A 24,002-nucleotide genomic window follows, 5' to 3' on the forward strand; every position below is an offset into this window, starting at 1 on the left:
CCACTGACCAATCAAGCTGCACGTCTTGTAGGCCAGCTAGAAGCTAGAAAATCGGATTGGTTGAAGACTATACAATCAACAATATCGTCCCCATTTACTTAAACTGCAAAGGGATTCACTTTACTTAGTGACAGCATAGAGGTAAAATCTGATTGGATAAAAGCTGTACTTTAAACAAGCTGCGCTGGAAGCAGAGCAACTGAGGAAGACAGTAGCTGTGTAATGAGACAATACGATAATGGGAACAAATATTTAGAATACATGGAGTGTATTTGTGAAAAATAATTAAATTATATAACAGCTTAATAACTTGGGGATTCTGTCAGCGTCTAGGCCAGTAGAAAAGGCTTTGCTGGCCCTGACGGCCCACCACCAGCTTTCACATTCCTCAGCTGCTCAAAATTACCTGTTTGCCTTTTACCTGTTGGTATGTTACCTGTCTGTTACCTGTTGGTCTGTTACCTGTCGGCCTGTTACCTGTCTGTTACCTGTCGGCCTGTTACCTGTCTGTTACCTGTCGGCCTGTTACCTGTCGATCTGTTACCTGTCTGTTACCTGTCTGCTTTTTACCTGTCTGTTACCTGATGTTAACTGTCTGCCTTTTACCTGTTGGTGTGTTACCTCTTGGCTTGTTACCTCTGTTACCTGTCTGTTAACTGTAAGGAAATAATAACATATAAAGTTGTCACGTTTTTCTAGGTTTCTGTCTCTCGTACCATGAGCTTTATCAAACATCACTAAAGCATTTAAAACTTAACAGAATTGGTTGAATTGTATAGAATAGAATGAAAGAGGAGGATTATTCACCTTGGATCTCAAGTGTTGAAGTTCTGTTCTGTTCCGTCAACCTGCACAGTTTCATACAAAAGAGTAAAAGTTAAAAGAATTGAAATTAATTGAAATTATATCAGTTACATTAATCGTCCTCTTTTTAGTTTTCCTTCCGTCTCTGTTGTCTTACTGCCCACCAGTTTTAAAAGTTTAGTTGATGCACCTTTTCTTGGTCCGGTTGTTGGTCCGGTTGTTGCCCCTGTTGACACACACACATGATTCACTTTTCAGAGTTTGAATAAGAATCCTGCTCGATGTTTCTTTCTGTTGACATTGTTGCTAGAAAAAGGAGTCAGAAGATCACCAACATGATGTCTGTCTCAAGTTTCATGACAATCCATCAGATATCAGAGATATTTCAGTGTGGATGAAAGTGAAGGAGCGCTAAAGCCTCTAAAATCCAGATGAAATGACAAAGACACATGAAGCTCAACATGACGCCAACAGGTTGTAATGATCGCCGTAGTCTGCCTTTGTGTACGGCAATTGTGAATGGGGAACCTATTTGTCTCGGGTTTGAGTGATAGTTTGTAAATGTTTAGTTTATTGTGCCGGAGTAGAGCAGGAGCCTCACGTTTTTGTTTTGTTTGCTGCAATGCCAAATGAATTTGCTTTATATTAATACATGTTATATTTAACTAACGTGTGGTTTCTTTTGTGTCTGATGTGGTCTGTCATTACAGGGAATAACAGAGAGAACCTTTCAGCGTGTTTTTGTGTTTTCAACCATGTTATGCAGTCAGATGTAGTGTCTGTATTCTACCAATTCAGATCCGCCCGTGCCCTTTAATTGTAGCGTATGTACTTTCCCCTCTTTAGGTTTATATAATTAGGTGAATTGTTACAAGGTGTTCTTTACCTGGTTTGCTGCTCCAGGAGGTGCATTGGGATCTTCAATCACTTTTTGTTCCTTCTCTTTTTCACGGATTTCCCTCTTCATTTTTGCAGTCAACTGAGTTTTTGCTGCTGTTGTCAAAATCTCTTTTAGAACATTTTCCTCCACGTCCAAAAGATGTTTGTCGTACAGAATTGTTCTGTCATTGCAACGTTTCATTCTTTCACAAAATGACATGACGACAGCCACCAAAATCATAGCTAAGATTACAGACATGCCGATAACCTGAAAAAGAGGGAACACAGACGGTTATAGATATAGATATATAGTGGCTGCAATAATGCGGCTCACTGCGTTACCTTCAGATCACAGGTTCCTCTTTTTAAACTCGTAACGCACCAAATGTACAGTATGATGTCATTTAACACAGAGTAGGTTTCTATGTGTGTTCTTGATGCACTCTGCAGACACAACTCTCATTCAGCATTCTGCATCACGCAAGTTTCTGCTTTAGTCTTCTTATTAAGGAGAGACACTACAGGTGAATAAGGTAACAAATATTAATAGATATCACCATGAAACTTCACCACTTCATTACTGACATGAACACTATTCTTTTTTTGTATTAACTTTTCTGAAATGTTATGTTTGAATATGTAAATGAGGCATTATCTAATAGCAGTGGTGGGCCGTCAGGGCCAGCAAAGCCTTCTCTGCTGGCCTAGACACTGACAGAATCCCCAAGTTATAGCTATTTTATAATTTAATTATTTTTCATAAATACACTACATGTATTATAAATATTTATATATACTTACTTAACCCTAGAAAATCTCTTTAAAGTACTTTTTCTGTATGAAACTTCTTCTGCTTGCCTCAATTAGTGTAATCAACGTTAAAAATGATTCATATCATGTACTGTATTTGAAACCCCCCCTGCAGGTTTATATTACAGAGACGATGTTTGGGTCATTTTGACGCGGAAGTGAAAGTGGAGGCTATAAGGGGTCAGAAAAGTCAAGTTTAGACCATTTCTTTCTTTGAAAATGTGAGACAAAGTATTTCTTACTCCCTCCCACCATGTTTCACCCCATTTCACACACACACACACACACACACACACACACACACACACACACACACACACACACACACACACACACACACACACACACACACACACACACCTTCAATGACTTCAGCATTACAAGTGAATCTGCCATCCCTCCAAGACTTGTTTGCTTCCAGGACCCTGAAGCGAGCATGAAGGATTGTAGCCGACCCGTCTCACCCTAAACTGTTCGTACCCCTTCCATCTGGCAGGAGGCTGAGGTCCATCAGGACCAAGACCTCACGCCACATGAACAGTTTCTTCAGTCTTCAGTTGGAATCATTAACAAAGACAAGGACCCCCACTGACTCTGACTCTTACATCCACAGGACAATTTCTTGCACTCTTTTCCGCATTAATATACACTTGACACTTTAATATATTCTTGTTATAATATACTCTTGTTTGTTTATTTATTTACCATATTTCTATATTTCTTTGTAAATTTCAGTATTTTTCTATTTTTAAATCATGTCTTGTATTTTGCACTGTGTTGATTGTTTAATGTTATGCACCATCCACTTAGTCAAATTCCTTGTATGTGCAACATACTCTGATTCTGAAACAAATACTAACCGTAGCTGTGGCGTCATAATGAGGTTATTAGGAGGTGGTTCAACTGTAGTAGGACAGCACTGAAGGCCCAGGTATAGAATGCACGGCCCACCACTGCCTAATAGCAACTTCTGGTGAATTTAAGAGAAATGTACAGACCCTTTTTTATCCTCACTTTATACAGCTGACTATAGGCAGAGCCATGTGTCCTGTAACATCCAGAAGTCCTCAGATGACACTGCCCTGGTTGGTCTACTTACCCGAGGCAATGACCTGGCCTATAAACGGGAGATTGAATCTTTTGTCAGCTGGTGTGATGAACATTTTTTAAGACTAAATGTTGGAAAGACCAAAGAGTTGGTTATTGATTTCAGAAGGAAGAATGAGGAGGTCTCCCCAGTGATAATTGCGGGTCAGCAGATAGAAATTGTCCAGTGATATAAATATCTTGGGGTCTATCTGGACAGTACGTTAAACTGGAAGAAGAACACTGATGCTGTATTTAAAAAGGTTCAGTCAAGACTCTTCTTCTTGAGGAAGCTTAGATCCTTTGACATCAGCAGAAAGCTTCATGTTTTCTATCAGGAGATCTTAGCTAGTGTCCTCTTCTATGCTGTGCTCTGCTGAGAGGCGGCATCACTGCAGATGATATCAACAGGATCAAGAAGATGATCAGAAAGGCTGGCTCAGTGATTGGCCTAACCCCAAACTCAATTGACGTCACTGTTGAAAAGCGAACAAGGGCCAAGTTAAAAACAATTGTTTCTTTTGAAGGCCATCCATCACACATGTCTTCAATGGACTCAGAAGCTCATTTAGTGAGAGACTCAGGATGCCTCAGTGTTCTACTGAACGACTAAGAAGGTCTTTCGTTCCAGCAGCAGTTTGATTTTGTAATGAACACCTTTAGAGGTTTTTATCTTTCTGATGTCAATCATGTTTCATATGGCATTTTCTGGTATTATTTATTCTTTGTTGTGTTTTTGTCTGTTGTGCACTGTCTATTGTTGTCTGTATGAATTTTTGGGTGGCAAATGAATTTCCCCACTGAGGATTAATAAAGTTTTCTAATCTAATCTAATCTTTGAAATAAACAAAGTAGTAAAATAAATGTTTTATTTCCTCTAGTCTGAAAGAAGACGAGTTATAGAAGATAAATAGATCAAAATGTCTAAATTGACGAGTGCAGTGGGGCGTCTGTCCTTAAACGGTGTAGTAGAATTATCTGTTGGTCTCTGGATAAGAATCTTTATTTCCCAGAGTTAATGGCTTCATATTATCACGTCACCTTGAGAGAATCGTCTCAAAAACACAAGACTATAAACGCTCAAGATATTCTTGATAGAAACTCAAGATAAAACCTTGAATAAATTCTGATCCTCCGAGTAGAACAGCATTACTTTCAGAATCAGAACCATTCATTGCCAAGGTATTTTGCACATACAAGGAATTTGACATAACTGGTGGTGCATAACATTAAACAATCAACACAGTGCAAAAAATTGAAATATACTAAAATTTAGAGTAAAATATAAAATAAAGTGCACAAACAAACAGATAACAGTTCTATAAACAAGTGAGATGTAAGTGTAATGTGTACAGATACTGAGTGCAGATAACACACAGACTGATGGAAGAACACTTCCATGATGTGATAAAAGAAAAAAAAAACTCACCAAGGAGTGGATTTTCAGTTTGGCGATGGTCGTCAGATCCTCATCGGTAAGGTTGTCTTCTGTTTTGCAGGCTAACTTTCTATCATCCAGACAGCAAACGTACCAGTCTCCATCAATTAACACGGATATGACCCACAGCAGACCTATGAAAACTGCCCTCACAAGCTTTGGGAATGTACGATACAAAAAAACACAACAACTTTCTCTACAGACACATGTATAACTCAGTGTCTTGTCCGTCCACAGTTGTAACAAAAATAAAATCAAACATGGCATAGTGATGTAGAAACTGCAGCCATGAGCGGTATCTTCACAATTACAATCCACATCCTTGCCAAGAACAACTTTATAAATAAAAATCACAACGAGTGAGACAAAGGTGCCGAGTTGTTCGAGAGCAAACTTTGGAAAGATGTAATTCATCTTTGCTGCAACAAAGTTTGCAACAACTGCTGAGAGCTGCTTGAAACCTCTGAGCGTACGAAGAGGAAACCCAAACTATATATCCTGTTAACATGTAGGAATCTCAGATCACAGACCTGATGGCGAGAGTCTTCAATGCTTTATTTCCTATCTACATACGTTACCAAAGAATGGAGACAATGTTGCCCAACAAGTCCTTTCGACGTCAACATTTAAAACGACACACCAGTAACATCCTCCATCCTCCTTGAAAACATCCTTCTGAAGTGTGATCTAGGCTTTGTGGGCGTTCCACAAAGCCTAGATCACAATAATAATTTAGCTCTATCCATTCAGCTGAATGGATAGAGCTCTTTCCCCACAGATGGTTCGGAGGTCTAACAACGAGGAGTAGTTTAACAGAGTATAAATGCACATTATCTCACCTCCTCTGTCTGCCGATGCATCCACCAAGACCAGGATCCAGCCTTGGTATTGTTTTCATGGGTTAGGGTTAGGTGGTGAGATCAGGATGACGTCATAGCAAGCCATACATGATATGCCTTCGATATGATAACATTTATTACTTAAATAAACTGGTTGGCCTCGTCTGCACATGTTCAGCTTTCAGCGATTCAAGTTATAACTAGAAGAACAATATGATAAAATTCCACAACAATTCCCCCTTTGGCCAATCCTATGGCCATTAAAGTATTTACAATTTATCGAAACATCAACACATATTACCCAAAATAAAGCATTAGCTGTTTTTGTGGGATCATATTTCTCAGATAGCTGTAATAAGAAACACAATTATTACACAGAAATGTTACTTTCATAGTCCTAATGAGAGGGAAAAGTCAGATGTTGCAGAATCTGAACTAAACAATGGAATGCACATGTATGACGTCTAAAATGTTTTGGATCTTCGGCTCACTCTTCTGACGTGTTCTATCGGTACGAGCATAGGCTGTGGTAATGTTTTAAACACGTCACAGTCTAATCTATTGTGTGAAACAACATAAGGAACCATGAGTGTGAGCTCACCCTAACCAACAATGTCACGTGCCACAGCAGCAGACACAGAGGAAGGTCAGCTGCTGCAGGGTCCAGTTTAGTAGAGACATATGCAGCAGGTCTCTGTCCCCCCATGGTCCTGAGTCCAAACTGATGTCATATAACCGTCTCTTAGGTCAACGTACTGTGTGGACGGTGTGTCAAGCTTAGGTAGTCCAAGTGTCAGAGCTGACAGTAAAGCGTTCTTTATGCCATTAAAGCAGCAGTCAAGTAGTCGGTCCAGGTTAGTCCGTCTTGCACATTAAGATGTTCACCATGAATCATGGAAGAGGGATGCCTCTCTTTCTGAATGGTTGGGATCCATTGTCTATACTATGACGTCATTCCTAAAAGCTCATCATTTGTTTCTTAGGTTGTGGTTTAGGCACATTTTGGATTGCCTGTAGGAAATTGGTGTGCGCACCGGTGAATCATCACATTGGACTATTACACCAGCCTTCAATAGAGACTCGGGTGTAATACCATCAATAGTCTCTTGTTTGAGTGGATATTGCTTCATGCATGAACAGAGATCAGATTCTGGGTGAACCACCAGAGGAGTCGCCCCCCTCACCGGTCCTACGTCATATTTGTGTGCAGACCATAGAGAGGAGGACACCTCGGACAGCTCAGCCATGTCGACATTTGAAACCATGGTGTGTGTCTTCTTATCAAACATAAGATGAGTGACTCTTTTTTAACGTTGGTAATGATGTACATCTTGTTTTGTAAACATCACCCTTATCACTGTGATCTCTGAGTTCAGTCTGCCTGTCCAGCCAGTCAGACATGTCCTTCTCCTCCATTCCTGGGTCTCGTGTCAATGACACATGTGGACACACCCCTGTGACAACTCAGATTGTGTGGGAGACAGAGAAGCAGAGGCAGCAGCAGCATTTTCTGTCCAATAAATGTCCATCATACATAACTTCTCTATCTCATCTCTTTTCCAAACCACACTTCCTCAAACCTCTCATCTTCTCTTGACATGTGTGCTGTCAATGTAGGGAATCAGCAGTGAAGCCTACATGTAACATTCTGCATGTGGTGAATGTTGTGAGGCAGAATCAGTTAGGTGTGATGCTGTGGTACCGCTTACAGATGGTTCTGAAGACCACTTGTAGATGTTCAACAGATCTGTTGGGTCATGTTTCATCATTTGATTGTAGGATTCTTTCTGCTCAATATCAGGCCATCAGGGCCCGATGTGAGGATTATTCTAAATACACACATGAAATCTCTCATAACAGATTTATAGGGCAGCAGTCAGACCGCAGAAATGAGTGTTTAACTGTGATATCATCTAATGTACAGGACAAGGGCTTTGTGTATGGCTCAGAAATTGGTAGGCCTCCTGAGCCAATCAAAAATGTAACATTTTTACCTTTAATAGTTAACGTGACTTTTGGCAACTTTCTAAAACCTTCATTTTCATGTGAATACACATGGTATGTGGGTGTGAGTGGTGTTTGTCTAGTTTCTAATGTGTGTATTGATGTACAAGTTTGTCATAGTTAGAATCTAAAGTTAACTCACCCTCTGTGTTGTAATGTGTGTGTGTCGACCTCACTGAGGTCTGCCCCGCCCCCTGCTCCTCCCCTCAGTCTGAGGTTGAGCCCTCCCACCAGTCTTTGTTCCATGGAGATTGTGGGCACTGTCTTCTCCTATGTTCTGATTGGCCACATTCAGCTGATGTGTGTCTCAAAGTCTCTGCCCCTCTGTCTTTTTTTTCTTCTTTTTCTCACGCCCTCTTCCTCTGTGTTTGTCTCTGTCTCTTCAGCATGTTCAGCATGTTGCAGTCTTATATATCACTAAATAGCGCAAGTTAGATATTATTGTAATTTTTCGGACCTTTGCACAAGGAGATTTTCTCAATCTGGACCTTTTGGAATTTTAATTGAATACCCCTGGTCTATACTGTGACATCATTCATATAAAGCTCATCATTTGTTTCTTAGGTTGTGGTTTAGGCACATTTTGAATTGCCTGTATTCTTTTGGGAGGAAGGTTTTGCCCTCTGCTGTGATCACTTGTCCCAGACATGAAACTTTATCGAGAGCAAATTGCAATTTGGACAGATAGCCTTGTGACCATTTGCAGCCAAAAATTGACATTGGATAAATGTCACTAATTCGCATGCTTCTTCTGTGGGACTGCACATCATGTCATCAACATATTGTAACAAGGCAGAACCATTTGGTAAATATAAATGAGCCAGATTGTCTCTCAAGGCACTGTTAAATACACCAGGGCTTTCTGACTATCCCTGGGGACACCGGGTCAAGGTAGAGACAAAATTGACCGTCTTTGAGTACAGGTACTGAAAAAAAAAAATGCATTGGCCAAGTCGATGACGGAAAAATGGGTCATGTCTGGAGGGATGAGTGACACAATGGTGTGTGGAGTAGAAATGTTAAGTGCTCGCGGTGCACCGAAGCTTTAATTAACCGCTTGTAAATCTTAGACAAATCGTCACTCAGTCGGTTCCCCCAGGTCTCGAATTTTCTTTACCGGAAAAATTGGTGTGCGCACCGGTGAATTATCACACTGGACTATTACACCAGCCTTCAATAGAGACTCAGGTGTAATACCATCAATAGTCTCTTGTTTGAGTGGATATTGCTTCATGCATGAACAGAGATCAGATTCTGGGTGAACCACCAGAGGAGTCGCCCCCCTCACCGGTCCTACGTCATATTTGTGTGCAGACCATAGAGAGGAGGACACCTCAGACAGCTCAGCCATGTCGACATTTGAAACCATGGTGTGTGTCTTCTTATCAAACATAAGATGAGTGACTCTTTTTTAACGTTGGTAATGATGTACATCTTGTTTTGTAAACATCACCCTTATCACTGTGATCTCTGAGTTCAGTCTGCCTGTCCAGCCAGTCAGACATGTCCTTCTCCTCCATTCCTGGGTCTCGTGTCAATGACACATGTGGACACACCCCTGTGACAACTCAGATTGTGTGGGAGACAGAGAAGCAGAGGCAGCAGCAGCATTTTCTGTCCAATAAATGTCCATCATACATAACTTCTCTATCTCATCTCTCTTCCAAACCACACTTCCTCAAACCTCTCATCTTCTCTTGACATGTGTGCTGTCAATGTAGGGAATCAGCAGTGAAGCCTACATGTAACATTCTGCATGTGGTGAATGTTGTGAGGCAGAATCAGTTAGGTGTGATGCTGTGGTACCGCTTACAGATGGTTCTGAAGACCACTTGTAGATGTTCAACAGCTCTGTTGGGTCATGTTTCATCATGTGATTGATAGACGGAGCCTAAGAGAGGCTGAGCGTAAATGGAGAAAAGGCAAACTCCCGGAGGACCTTCTTAACTTCCAAGCTCTTCTTCCCACATTTTCCTCCTCTCTATCTACTGCTAAAGCTGCGTTCTTCCGCTCTAAAATCCTAACCTCTGCTTCCAATCCTAAAAAACTCTTTGAAACTTTCACTTCACTCCTCCAACCCCCACCCCCTCCTCCTACTTCCTCCCTTCTCCCTGATGATTTTGCCAACTTCTTTGACAAGAAGGTAAACGATATCAGATCCTCCTTCTCTCAGCCCCTCTCTCCCTGTCCAATCCTGCCCCCACAGCTCTCCCTCCCATCTCCACGCCCCATCTTACCCTTTCTGGCTCCTCTCTCCCCTAACGAGGTCCTCAACCTTGTTACGTCTAACCGCCCCACCACGTGCTCCCTTGACCCGATCCCTTCCCCTCTTCTTCAGTCTATTGCGACTGAACTCCTTCCTTTCCTCACCCACCTCATCAACACATCTCTTGTTTCAGGATGCTTTCCCACGGCCTTCAAGACCGCCAGAGTCACCCCCCTTCTGAAGAAACCATCACTTGACCCCTCTGATGTCAAGAACTTCAGACCGGTTTCTCTTCTACCCTTTCTATCCAAAACACTTGAACGTGCTGTCTTTAACCAACTGTCTTCCTATCTCCACCAAAACAGCCTTTTGGACCCTCACCAGTCCGGGTTGAAAGTGGGTCACTCGACAGAGACGGCCCTCCTTGCGGTAACAGAGTCGCTTCACGCCGCGAGAGCGAACTCTCTCTCCTCTGTCCTGATTCTCCTGGACCTGTCTGCGGCGTTTGACACGGTGAACCATCAGATCCTCCTCTCCACAATCAATGAACTTGAAAGGATACACCAAATCTTCTTTAAAACCTACAAGTTCACTAGGACACGTCTGTCCCTCCAGGTGTTTGAGTTTGAAATAGTAGCCAAGATGGGCCCAACACATTCCAACTTGTGTTGGTGGAACTGTGGACCACGCGCTGCCAATCACACACATATATTCTGGCTGTGCCCTGAGTTAAATGCATATTGGAGAGAAGTCTTTGATAGCCTCAAAGAGATATTCCAACAGGACATCCAACAAGACCCCCAAGACCCCACAGTAGCTCTATTGGAAGCGATACCTGAAGGCCTGGATGGGAGGGGCAAACAATACCTTCTAAACATACTGCTCACAGCAGGATTGAAGGGTATAACCATCAGAAGGTTCAAACCGGATCCACCTACATACGACATATGGATCCAAAAAGTATGGGACATCTTTCAAATGGAACAAATTACATATTCACTAAGCCAATCTTTAAAAAAAAAAAAACAAGACACTGAAGAAGCTGAGTAGAAGCTGTACCCACCTGATGTATATATATATATATATATATATATATATATATATATATATACACACACCAAATCTTCTCTAAAAATGACAAGTTAACCAGGACTCTAATGTCCAGCATCCTTATGTGCGAGAATCAAGTTTACCACTTTAAAGTGTCTGTTCCATCACAAAAATAATTTCTCACTGGGTGGGATTCTTTTCCAGTTCCAGGATGGGTACGGCAATTTCAAACCCCGTCTGACGACAGCCTCTCGCCTTCTGGGAAGAATCAACTATTATTTGCGCTTCTGTCGTCTAAAGGAGTCCTGATTGCTCGTCCGATCCCATCCTCGTCGCCATTTTGTGGTGGAAAAAAAAAACGTTTTGCTTATTTGTGAGAAATAAGCAAGATGAGAAAACTCTTAAAATATAAAAACATTTATTGAACAGACACTAATAATAATTCAGCTGAATGGATAGAGCTCTTTCCCCACAGATGGTTCGGAGGTCTAACAACAAGGAGTATGTCGCTGCACACACTGCACATTCTAAAAATGTAAATGGAAAAGAGGCCTTCTGTTTGAAACGAACAGAAGCCAACGAGGATCCCTCAGGAGTGGGTACGCAAACTGAAGGGACCTGGCCGGCGACGGGCAGACCCTGGGCTGCCGCCGGGGTGACAACGGATCAACGAGACGTGCGTCCCGATGTCCGGTCGCCCTCCGAGAGCGCCCCTAGTGCAGGGAAGGACTGCGAGAAGGGGGAGAGCGGCGGAGGACCAGTTCTCTCTCTATGTGACTCACTCACCTGGCCTGAGGGAGAGTTGTGTGGGGGAGCTTCCCCGTGCACTCACCCAAATTTTCCTTCAATAGCCTCCGCTAAGAGAAACCTTTATGGGTCGCCAATTGTCTCAAATAGTAATAAATCACCAAGATAAGCACAATTAGTTGTTCTTTCGCTTTATTTTCCTGATCGCAAAAAACATTGATCTACTTTTTAGTATAATCTATCGCTTGAATAGCCGTCGGTCTTTAAATGTTTAATACTAAAAATAAAGTAAAGTATTTTTCTACCCCTTCTCAGAGCCCAACAGATTTAAAGCTCTTTCAAACTCACGGTCGATTTAGGACCGGCTTGAAGCGGGGCTTCCCCAGGCCTCTCTTAACTGTAGAAAACGGATGTGAATATATGTATATATATATATATGTGTGTGTGTGTGCCGTGCTGGAAATCCTTCAACTTACCACAGGCGCTGGGAGACCTCCCCCTGAGAGGAGAACCCTCTCTCGGAGTGCCGATGTCCCCGAAAAGAAGGGAAAAAGAGTCGTCAACAAAATAGTCAAATCTTTACTTGTTTATTTCGTCCAATTCAAAGTATGGTTTTTTTTGGTTCAAATACAGAGAAAAAATTATTACAAAAAGTATTGTTCAAAAATCGAAAAAGATTAAAACCCTGAACTCAGTGAGCAAGCTGTTTTCAAAAGTCCGGAGATTTGAATAATTACATTTTCAACCCCTCACAGGTAAAGACCAGGTGGACTTCTCCCCAACTACTGCCTACAGTCTAAAACCGAGAATATTTATACTCTAGAAACACTGGGGGAAAGTTTGAACCTTCCTCGTGAGGCATGACATGAGGCACGATAACCCCCTTAATGCTGGTCACACATTGAAGGACTTATCGTTAACGAGCTCCTCTGGTACTCGGGACGTATGACACACCGAGCTCACTGGTTGTTATTATACTCAGACACATGTTCCTCATCGTATGTTTTCAACAGGTTACAGGGACACATGATAATACATCAACAAAATAAAAGATACAAAACATAATACACCTTTTTGCCCAGCATGATATTAATAACAGAGTATTCTCAAGTATACGTACTCTTCTGCATAAATGTCACCCTTGTCCTTAAGGGGCAAGAACGCGGCTCAATGCCTTTAACGAGGAGAACGTAAAGTCATATGGAACCCAATCAGAAGCCTAGATGGATAAAAAGTTAAAAAGTAAACATTGTGTGTGTCGGTATGCGCCTCCATGCCAAGGGCTAATGGCTAATGCATATGTCAACAGGTTTCAATGTACTGTGCGCATATCTATATCTAAGACTGTGATAGCCGCTGAGATTGCTATAATCACCGAAATTCATCTGTATGGAAAGTACCTTAAATGCCCTGAAACCTGGAAAGCCCTACAAGTCCTACAATGTCCTTGTGTCACCTCCTACCCTGCATGCTGACTTGAAGGCTGTGTGTGTGTGTGTGTGTGTGTGTGTGTGTGTGTGTGTGTGTGTGTGTGTGTGTGTGTGTGTGTCGTAACTGCACGTCCGTGCAGCCGGCGCCTTCTTACAAGAGACACAGAGCCCTATGTCTCTCTACGTTACTTTTTTTGGTGTCTTTTTTCATTCATTGTTCTGCTGCGCAGCAATACGGTGCCTCTAACACCTGAACTCACAATTTCGCAAACAATTCAGCCCTTCTAACAAGTATAACGGAGTATAAATGCACATTATCTCTGTCATTTAACAACCTCTGTGTTTGTGTGTCAAACATTATGATTCTGTCTCCTCTCCCCCTCTCTCACCCACACAGTCCCACCCTTTCAAAATAAAAGCCCCACAAATACAAGATTCAATCCAAGAGTATGAATCTGAAATGCAGAAAAGAGAGAGAACCTCAACGATACTACCGGTAATATTGGAGTGTATATATATTGCGCAGTGGTGGGCCGTCAGGGCCAGCTAAGCCTTCTCTGCTGGCCTAAACAGAATCACCAAGTTATAGCTATTTTATAATGTAATCATTTTTCATAAATACACTACATGTATTATAATTTATACAGATATTTTCCCCATTATCGTATTGTGTCATTGCACAGCTCCTGTCTTCCTCAGTTGCTCTGCTTCCAGCACAGCTTGTTTTAAGTAGAGCTCTGATCCAATCACATTTCACCTCTATGTCTCTAGGTAAGAAGAGAGGCCGAGGCCTTCAGACTCACAAGTGAAGCCCTTTGCAGATTAAAGTAAATGGGGACGATATTGTTGATTGTCATAGTCTTCAACCAATCAGATCTTTATTTTGACATGTTGGGCGTGTTCTTTGACCTATCAGAGCCTTCTAGCTGGCCTACAAGTACGTCGTCATTAACGTGCTGCTCAGTATTAACGTGCATCTCTGCAGTAGCTGCAGCTCTGCAGTAGCGTGCGCTGTGATTGGTCAGTGGGCGAGCGTGTGACCAATGTGAAACCTAAGGACGCTGGCAGTCCAAGTTAGTCGTCGTAGTAAGAGTTCAAGTGGGAAGATATGGAAGAAATTGTGACATTTTTAGGGTTTTGCGTGTTGTAGATTATTATTATTTTTCTTACCTAGCTTTGTTTATTTAACATCAAATGACTGAAGGAGGAGGAGAAACGTATTTCGTGGCGGAGTTACTGGCAACATTTGAGGAAAAGCTGGACAGTCGGCTGCCAGCTCTGACTCAGCATGGAGAAGGATTTGTATGAATGGTATTCCTGGCTGACGGCGTCGGAGAAGCGTTGCACATTTTATGGCTAAGAATGCGTTTTATTTTAACTGAGCGTCTTGGTGTTTGGAGCTACGCTACGCTAACCTGAGGACCGGACCCGGTCCGGGCGCCCGCGGGCCGGGATTGAACTCTTTGTCAACAAAGAAAGGAGGATGGAGTTTGTCTTTAAGTGAACTGCATTTGTTTTTTTACATCCAAAGTTATTGTTATTGTCCGTACAATTGAATCTGTTTGGGATTTCTGTTACAAAGCAAGAATTATGGTGTGGAGAAATGGGGAGTGTGTGGTGATTGCATTAGCCCTGAATGAATCAGTAGGGAACAGTTACCTAAACGCTGCGGGGAGAGTTCATAGCTTGTGTGCTGCTGTTGTTGACCTGCTAAGCTAGTTTAGCGTAGCCTGCCAGAACACACGTGCGGTGCCTCAGCTGTTTTTTGTTTTGGGTTTTTTGGTTCCGGTTCAGAGGTCACACAGCCTGTTGTCTGTTACGTGAGCGCAGTCCACCCAAAACATTATATTTCCCACAATTTAAGCTTCTGTATTTTCCAAATGCACGAGTATTATTCAGAGGTATTGTTCAGTTCCTACGCCTCGTACCGAACGGTTTAATATGAATACGTGTATTATTACACCCCTAGAAACTAATAATAACCGTAGCTGTGGCGTCATAATGAGAAGGACAGCTCTGAAGGCCCAGGTATAAAATGCACGGCCCACCACTGATATTGCGACGTCTTCGGGCAGTAGTACAACATCACACATCTGAAAGTTTATGAATGAGAGAAATACAGATGAAACTCAGAACGTTAGCATGCTAACTTCATACTATTAGCTGTGAAAGCAAAAGCTAATTGATGAAAATCAAAACTGTTACTATAGCTCATGATTAAGTTGAGCAGAGTACTGGGAGCAGAAAGCTGTCGAATACAGAGAATATAAATCATATTACAAAAACATGTTTCTACTGTCATTACAAATAACAGAATCAACAAAAGAAATAATCCATGTCTGATGATTAACATAATGATTACTGATTAAAGGTAATTATCAAAAGTCTCAGCAGTGTGTTGTATTAACATGTACATCCACGTCTGATGGACCTGGTTTCTGATCCAGAAGAGGATCCTCCTGTTGAGAATATACTGTAATACTACTACAATAATATTAATAATAAGAGTGATATTATAGCAAAATACACCAAGAGACAGAGGACAGACAATATTAAATCTTGCCAACAGGAGAACAAACATGGCCAAAAGGTGAGCAGACACCTGAACATTCTCTGTATGTGACCATGTGACCATGACACCATGTGACCATGTGACCATGTGGGGTGACCGTGGCTAAGTGGCCGCCTTTCAATCAGAGGGTCGGCGGTTCGATCCCATGCCAATGTGTCCTTGAGCAAGACTTTTCACCCCAAAATGTCTCCCGTAGCTGCGTCTACGGTGCGTAGATAGATATTGAATCTGTAAGTCGCTTTGGATAAAAGCGTCTGATAAATGACCGTCATGTGACCATGACACCATGTGACCATGACACCATGTGACCATGTGACCATGACACCACATTAATTCATGCTCTATCAGCGTCCACTCGTCTGCGTTCAGACCTGAAGGGTCTGATCTCCGTCAGACAGCAGAGCAGCAGTGAGGTTGATCTGGTTCATGTTGGCTGGTGTTGAGACTCTGGACCTCTTTCCCTCCTTCCCCCATAACCTGACTGACACTCCATCTACACACCAGCTTTCACTTCCCTCAGCTGCTCAACATGACCTGGATGTTACCTGTCGCCGTTTACCTGACCCTCATAGTGTGATGAATTGATTTGGTGAATATATTTCTCTCTAGTGAGAAGACTGTTTAGAGGTCAGCAGCAGCTCAAGTCGTGGGTCACATTTCTCAACCTGCCAATTGTGGATATTTTTAAATCAAGCTTTTTGTGAGTGAAGCTCTGGTGTCGTGTTCAGTAACAGAGTTCATAAAATAAATATCACATCTGTGATTGGTTCTTCAGGTCTTCTTGTAAACCATCAACATGAAGAGTGATGGAGCAGAGACCTCTGGTGGAGTCTGTACTGATCACATGTCAGTCACAGGAATCTTCAGGATCCACAACTGATACAGACTTCTATCACTATCATTCATTATTATTATCATCATTATTATTATTATTATAGTGTTACGTTAGTGTTGGTGGCGATGCCAAAAGTCTAAAGAAAACGGTGTAACTCTGTAAACAGATGATTTACCTCTTGGTTCTGTTCTCTCAGATGAATTCTGTTCTGTAAACAGTTTCACACAGAGAGAGTTTAGACTTTTTCATTTTCATAAGGAAACAATAACATATAAAGTTGTTGTCAAGTTTTTCTAGGTTTCTGTCTTTCGTACCATGAGCTTTATGAAACATCACTACAGCATTTAAAACGGGACAGAATTGGTTGAATTGTATAGAATAGAATGATAGAGGTGGATTATTCACCTTTGATCTCAAGGGTTGAAGTTCTGTTCCATCAACCTGCACAGTTTCATACAAAAGAATAAAAGTTAAAAGAATTGAAATTATTACTGTCCTCTCTTTTTGTTTTTTTCCGTCTCTGTCGTCTTACTGCCCACCAATTAACAACTGTTTATTAAAATGTTGCACCTGTTGCTCCTGTTGTTGCTCCTGTTGTTGCTCCTGTTGTTGACCCTGTTGTTGCTCCTGTTGTTGACCCTGTTGTTGCCCCTGTTGTTGCTCCTGTTGTTGCTCCTGTTGTTGACCCTGTTGTTGCTCCTGTTGTTGACCCTGTTGTTGACCCTGTTGTTGCTCCTGTTGTTGCTCCTGTTGTTGACCCTGTTGTTGCTCCTGTTGTTGACCCTGTTGTTGCCCCTGTTGTTGCCCCTGTTGTTGACCCTATTGACACACACACACACACACACACACACATATGATTCACTTTTCAGAGTTTGAATAAGAATCCTGCTCGATGTTTCTTTCTGTTGACATTGTTGCTAGAAAAAGGAGTCAGAAGATCACCAACATGATGTCTCAAGTTTCATGACAATCCATCAGATATCAGAGATATTTCAGTGTGGATGAAAGTGAAGGAGCGCTAAAGCCTCTAAAATCCAGATGAAATGACAAAGACACATGAAGCTCAACATGACGCCAACAGGTGGTGTTGGTTCTTTACCTGGGTTGCTGCTTCAATAGTTTTGTCGTACTGTTTTTGTTTCTCATTGCAGCATTTCGCCATTTCAATAAATGACATGATGACAACCACTACAAGGATACCCAAGATCATACCCATGCCGATAACCTGAAAAAGAGGGAACACAGACGGTTATGGAATCTGAAAAACAGCTGTGGCTGCAGTAATGCGGCTCACTGCGTTACCTTCAGATCACAGGTTCATTTTCTTAAATGTTATGTTTGAATATGCAAATGAGGCATTATTTAATGGTAACTTTTGGTGACTTTAGTAGAAATCTACAGACGTAAATAAATAAAGTATAAAATAAATCTCTAGTCTGAAAGAAGACGAGTTATTGAAGAAAAATCAAAATGTCTAAATTGACGAGTACAGTGGGGTGTCGGTCCTTAAACGGTGTAGTAGAATTATCTGTTGGCCTCTGGATAAGAATCTTTATTTTCCAGAGTTAATGGCTTCATATTATCACGTCACCTCGAGAGAATCATCTCAACAACACAAGACTATAAACGCTCAAGATATTCTTGATAGAAACTCAAGATAAAAACCTTGAATAAATTCTGATCCTCCGAGTAGAACATTACTTTGTACTGATGATAGAACACAGACTCCCACGATGTGATAAAAGAAAAGAAACTCACCTTGGATTCGATTTTCAGTTCAGCGATGATCGTCTGTTCCTCAGCTGTGATGTTTTCTTTTTTTTTGCAGGCCAACTTTCTATCATCCTTACAGCAAACGTACCAGTCTCCATCGATGAACACGAATATGGCCCACAGCAGAGCTATGGAAACTGCCTTCACAAGCTTTGGGATTGTGTGATAACAAAAAAAAAAACAACATTCTCTATAGAAACATTCCACTATCTTCTCCGTCCACAGATGTAACAAAAATAAAATAACACATGGCATAGCCATGTAGGAACTGCAGCCATAATCTTTATCTTCACAATTACACACCAGATCCTTGTCAAGAACAACATTGTAAATAAAAAGCACAATGATTGAGACAAAGGTGCTGAGTGTTTTGAGGGCAAGTTTTGGAAAGATGTTCTTCATCTTTGCTGCAACAAAGTTTGTATTAACTGCTGAGAGCTGCTTGAAACCTCTGAGCGTACGAAGAGGAAACCCAAATAAATATCCTGTTAACAGAAGAAAGCTGCTGCATTCTACTGTTCAAACATGTAGGAATCTCAGATCACAGACCTGATGGCGAGAGTCTTCAATGCTTCATTTCCTATCTACATACGTTACCAAAGAATTGAGACAATGTTGCCCAACAAGTCCTTTCGACGTCAACATTTAAAGCAACACACCAGTAACATCCTCCTTGAAAACATCCTTCTGAAGCGTGATCTAGGCTTTGTGGGCGTTCCATGCAGCAGGTTTTTGCCTGTCCGTGCACATTCAACATTTTTCAACTGGTCGAAGAAAATTGAAAACGTTGATGAGCTTTGAGAATGTCGGCCACCATTTGAAGGGGACAGGAATCCTTACTTGAACTGGACAGCATTGAGTTTGTCACTGTAATCATGTTCTATGTGTTATGAATTAAGTCCATTAAAAACACTCCCAGAAGGCCTCTCCACTCTCCACTCTCCACTCTCCACTCTCCACTCTCCCAGGTGTGGGTGTTTAAGTCACCTGATTAACACAGGACTGGAGCGCTGCAGGAGGAGAGCAGAGAACTGACCTGGACTGGAGAACGGCGTAAAGGAAAGGACCGAGCCGGACTGAGGAGGACTGACAGGAAGAAGACCCGGGAGCCGGTGAAACCGAGGACACACCAAGATGAGATTTTAATACGGTTCAGTTGAGCGAAGCTTTTATCTGCTCTTGAACGCTTTTTGGTTCTTTTGGACTTTTTGAGTTTGATGAAGAGAATTACCTGAGTTGCCAGAAACAGAAGAATAAAACTTGACCTTTTTCTGGGAATCTCTCTCTCTCTCTCTCTCTCTCTCTCTCTCTCTCTCTCTCTCTCTCTCTCACAGTTTCTCCTCAGCTTCTTCAGTGTCTTGTTTAGAGAAATCAACCACTGCTCCAACGTCACACATCTGAAAGTTTATGAATGAGAGAAATACAGATGAAACTCAGAACGTTAGCATGCTAACTTCATACTATTAGCTGTGAAAGCAAAAGCTAATTGATGAAAATCAAAACTGTTACTATAGCTCATGATTAAGTTGAGCAGAGTACTGGGAGCAGAAAGCTGTCGAATACAGAGAATATAAATCATATTACAAAAACATGTTTCTACTGTCATTACAAATAACAGAATCAACAAAAGAAATAATCCATGTCTGATGATTAACATAATGATTACATTACATTACAGTCATTAAACAGACACTTTTATCCAAAGCGACTTACAAGAAGTGTGTTGAAGAGAACTACTAGTCACCAGAAGTCATGAGTACATCTCCTTGTTTACACAAGCATCCAAGAGCCTGAAGCAGATTATCAGAACAATGCAGGTGATTACTGATTAGAGGTAATTATCAAAAGTCTCAGCAGTGTGTTGTCTTCTATAAACATGTACATCCACGTCTGATGGACCTGGTTTCTGACCCAGAAGAGGATCCTCCTGTTGAGACACAACAATTTCAAGTGAAAGTCAAATGTTGTGACAGAGTAATAATATAATACTACTACTAATAATAATAGTGATATAACAAAATACACCATGAAAAAGGGGACAGACAATACCTGTCTGTTACCTGTCACTCATAATGTGATGAATTGATTTCAGTGTAAAGAAAACGGTGTAACTCTGTAAACAGATGATTTACCTCTTGGTTCTGTTCTCTCAGATGAATTCTGTTCTGTAAACAGTTTCACACAGAGAGAGTTTAGACTTTTTCATTTTCATAAAGGAAACAATAACATATAAAGTTGTTGTCACGTTTTTCTATGTTTCTGTCTCTCGTACCATGAGCTTTATGAAACATCACTACAGCATTTAAAACGGGACAGAATTGGTTGAATTGTGTAGAATAGAATGATAGAGGTGGATTATTCACCTTTGATGTCAAACCGCTGAAGTCTGTTCTGGTCCATCAACCTGCACAGTTTCATACAAAAGAGTGAAAGTTAAAAGAATTTAAATTATATCAGTTACATCATCCATCCTCTCTTTTGTTTTTCTTCCGTCTGTTTTCTTAAAGCCACCAATTAACTGTTTGTTTTAAAAGTTTAGTTGTTGCACCTGATGTTGCTCCCGTCGGGATTTGCCCCGGCCGTTGTCTGTTGACACACACACACACACACACACACACACACACACACACACACACACACACACACACACACACACACACACACACATGATTCACTTTTCAGAGTTTGAATAAGAATCCTGCTCGATGTTTCTTTCTGTTGACATTGTTGCTAGAAAAAGGAGTCAGAAGATCACCAACATGATGTCTCAAGTTTCATGACAATCCATCAGATATCAGAGATATTTCAGTGTGGATGAAAGTGAAGGAGCGCTAAAGCCTCTAAAATCCAGATGAAATGACAAAGACACATGAAGCTCAACATGACGCCAACAGGTGGTGTTGGTTCTTTACCCGGGTTGCTGCTCCAGGAGATGCATCGGATTCTCCAATCGCTTCTCTTCCCCATTCTTCTTTACAGATTTCTATCTTGATTTCTTTAATCAACCGTTTTTTTGCTGCTGGTGTCAAAATCTCTTTCAGTACATTTTCCTCCTCGTCCAAAAGAAGTTTGTCGTACAGACTTTCTTTGTCATTGCAGCATTTCACCCTTTCACAACATGACATGATGACAGCCACTGCAAGGAGAACTAAGATCATAATCATGCCGATAACCTGAAAAAGAGGGTTTGTTTGAATTAGTGCTGGGCAATTTATCGCGTTAACGCATTAATTAATTAACGGTGACAATTATTTTATTGCGCATTAACGCAATTTTTTTTTTGTTATTAAGTGGACATTTTTAACACAAGAACCGGTGTTCCGGTTTAACCAGGGACCCTGTTAACTGGAGACCTTCAGACTAATGCGTCAATTTCCAACAGCTGCCGTAACTACGACGACAACAGACGCATTGGTTAGACCGTAACACCGGGCAGTGAGCGGTGAACAGCTGTTTGTGTGACGTCTCTTCCGTCTCTTCCTGTGTCCGTCACCTACATTCCCCTGGGTCCTAAGTCCCTCCACGTACAGCTTCTTATCACCCTCTATGTACCAACGTACATTTATAACTAATACCACACATAGTACACGGTACTCAGCACGTACATTTATAACTAATACCACACATAGTACACGGTACTCAGCACGTACATTTATAACTAATACCACACATAGTACACGGTACTCAGCACGTACATTTATAACTAATACCACACATAGTACACGGTACTCAGCACGTACATTTATAACTAATACCACACATAGTACACGGTACTCAGCACGTACATTTATAACTAATACCACACATAGTACACGGTACTCAGCACGTACATTTATAACTAATACCACACATAGTACACGGTACTCAGCACGTACATTTATAACTAATACCACACATAGTACACGGTACTCAGCACGTACATTTATAACTAATACCACACATAGTACACGGTACTCAGCACCTACATTTATAACTAATACCACACATAGTACACGGTACTCAGCACGTACATTTATAACTAATACCACACATAGTACACGGTACTCAGCGCTGCATATGTGTGACCAAAATACCAAACAACAAAATAAATGATTAATTTAAATGATGTTTGTAGAGTTTTTAAAGTGTTTTTCTTTGGAATATGTATAATAATCATATCATTTAGTTATCCTACTGATAATTTAACAAACATAAAAACATGACGTAGATAGGTTTACAGTTTTCAAGATGTATATTTAAACATCTATTACACATGAAGATAGAGTATATCTATGATCAGAATCATTATAACTGTATTATAACTACTGTGTGAAGAATACTGCTGTTAAAAAGAACCTGATCTGTTGAAAGTATTTCAAACCAAATGTTATTGTACTTTTGTTCATATAGCAGTACTTTAAAATAAAAGTGCGCAATACACTACTTTCGAATTCATTATTGAATTTTGCACAAAACAATGAGATTAATCACGATTAATTGCAATTAAAAATGTTAAGCGTTGCCCAGCACTAGTTTAAATATGCAAATGAGGCATTATTTAATGGTAACTTTTGGTGAATTTAGTAGAAATCTACAGACGTAAATAAATAAAGTATAAAATAAATGTTTTATTTCCTCTAGTCTGAAAGAAGACGAGTTATAGAAGAAAAATCAAAATGTCTAAATTGACGAGTACAGTGGGGTGTCGGTCGTTAAACGGTGTAGTAGAATTATCTGTTGGCCTCTGGATAAGAATCTTTATTTTCCAGAGTTAATGGCTTCATATTATCACGTCACCTCGAGAGAATCATCTCAACAACACAAGACTATAAACGCTCAAGATATTCTTGATAGAAACTCAAGATAAAAACATGAAATAAATTCTGATCCTCCGTGTAGAACATTACTTTGTACTGATGATAGAACACAGACTCCCATGATGTGATAAAAGAAAAGAAACTCACCCATGAGTAGATTTTCAGTTGAGCGATGATCGTCTGTTCCTCAGCTGTGACGTTGTTTTCTCTTTTTTTGCAGGTTAACTTTCTATCATCCTTACAGCAAACGTACCAGTCTCCATCGATTAACACTGATATGACCCACAGCAGGCTTATGAAAACTGCCTTCACAAGCTTTCGTAATATGTAACGATAATAAATCTTCTTGTCTTCTCTACAGACACATCTCACTATCCTCTCCATCCATAGTTGTAAAAGAAATAAAATAACACATGGCATAGCCATGTAGGAAATGCAGCCAAGAGCTTTATTTTCACAGTTACACTCCAGATCCTTGTCAAGAACATCATTGTGAATAAAAATCACAACGATCGCAACAAAGGTGCCGAGTTGTGCGAGAGCAAAACCTGGGAAGTTGTTCTTCATCTTTGCTGCAACAAAGTTTGTATTAACTGCTGAGAGCTGCTTGAAACCTCTGAGCGTACGAAGAGGAAACACAAATATATATATCCTGTTAACAGAAGAAAGCTGCTGCATTCTACCGTCTCACATGACAGACCGGATGTCGAGGTGCAAATGCAGCAGAAGCTCT

General features: G+C 41.0%; 1 protein-coding gene and 1 long non-coding RNA gene across 2 annotated transcripts; both read right to left on the minus strand.

Annotated features, from left to right (window-relative positions):
• Positions 1–12,434: 12,434 nt before the first annotated feature.
• LOC137888713 (UPF0746 protein DDB_G0281095-like) lies at positions 12,435–18,717 on the minus strand. The gene is made up of 6 exons (XM_068732160.1): positions 18,459–18,717; positions 17,800–17,925; positions 17,271–17,519; positions 17,106–17,141; positions 16,876–16,908; positions 12,435–15,386 (listed from the first exon to the last, which is right to left on the minus strand). Exons 2-6 carry the CDS (start codon positions 17,914–17,916, stop codon positions 15,189–15,191), a joined length of 633 nt encoding a protein of 210 aa, XP_068588261.1. The 5' UTR covers positions 17,917–17,925; positions 18,459–18,717; the 3' UTR covers positions 12,435–15,188.
• Positions 18,718–19,876: 1,159 nt separating this feature from the next.
• Positions 19,877–23,959, minus strand: LOC137888717 (uncharacterized). The gene is made up of 6 exons (XR_011105180.1): positions 23,417–23,959; positions 21,386–21,646; positions 21,022–21,059; positions 20,837–20,877; positions 20,606–20,638; positions 19,877–20,400 (listed from the first exon to the last, which is right to left on the minus strand). It is a non-coding gene; the product is annotated as an uncharacterized lncRNA (long non-coding RNA).
• Between the last annotated feature and the right edge of the window lie 43 nt (positions 23,960–24,002).

The sequence above is a fragment of the Cebidichthys violaceus genome, unplaced genomic scaffold (assembly GCF_023349555.1).
Source record: "Cebidichthys violaceus isolate CVI_PGR_0920_01 unplaced genomic scaffold, fCebVio1.0.p SCAF_57, whole genome shotgun sequence".
In the NCBI taxonomy this organism is placed as follows: domain Eukaryota; kingdom Metazoa; phylum Chordata; class Actinopteri; order Perciformes; family Stichaeidae; genus Cebidichthys; species Cebidichthys violaceus.

Excerpts from the sequence above, each read along its gene's own strand:
- LOC137888713 (XM_068732160.1), bottom strand. The coding sequence starts at position 17,916 with ATGGGTATGATCTTGGGTATCCTTGTAGTGGTTGTCATCATGTCATTT. Across the intron at positions 17,520-17,799 it reads CTATTGAAGCAGCAACCCAG|GGTCAACAACAGGGGCAACA; the intron begins GTAAAGAACCAA and ends GTGTGTCAATAG. Across the intron at positions 17,142-17,270 it reads AGCAACAACAGGAGCAACAG|GTTGATGGAACAGAACTTCA; the intron begins GTGCAACATTTT and ends GAAACTGTGCAG.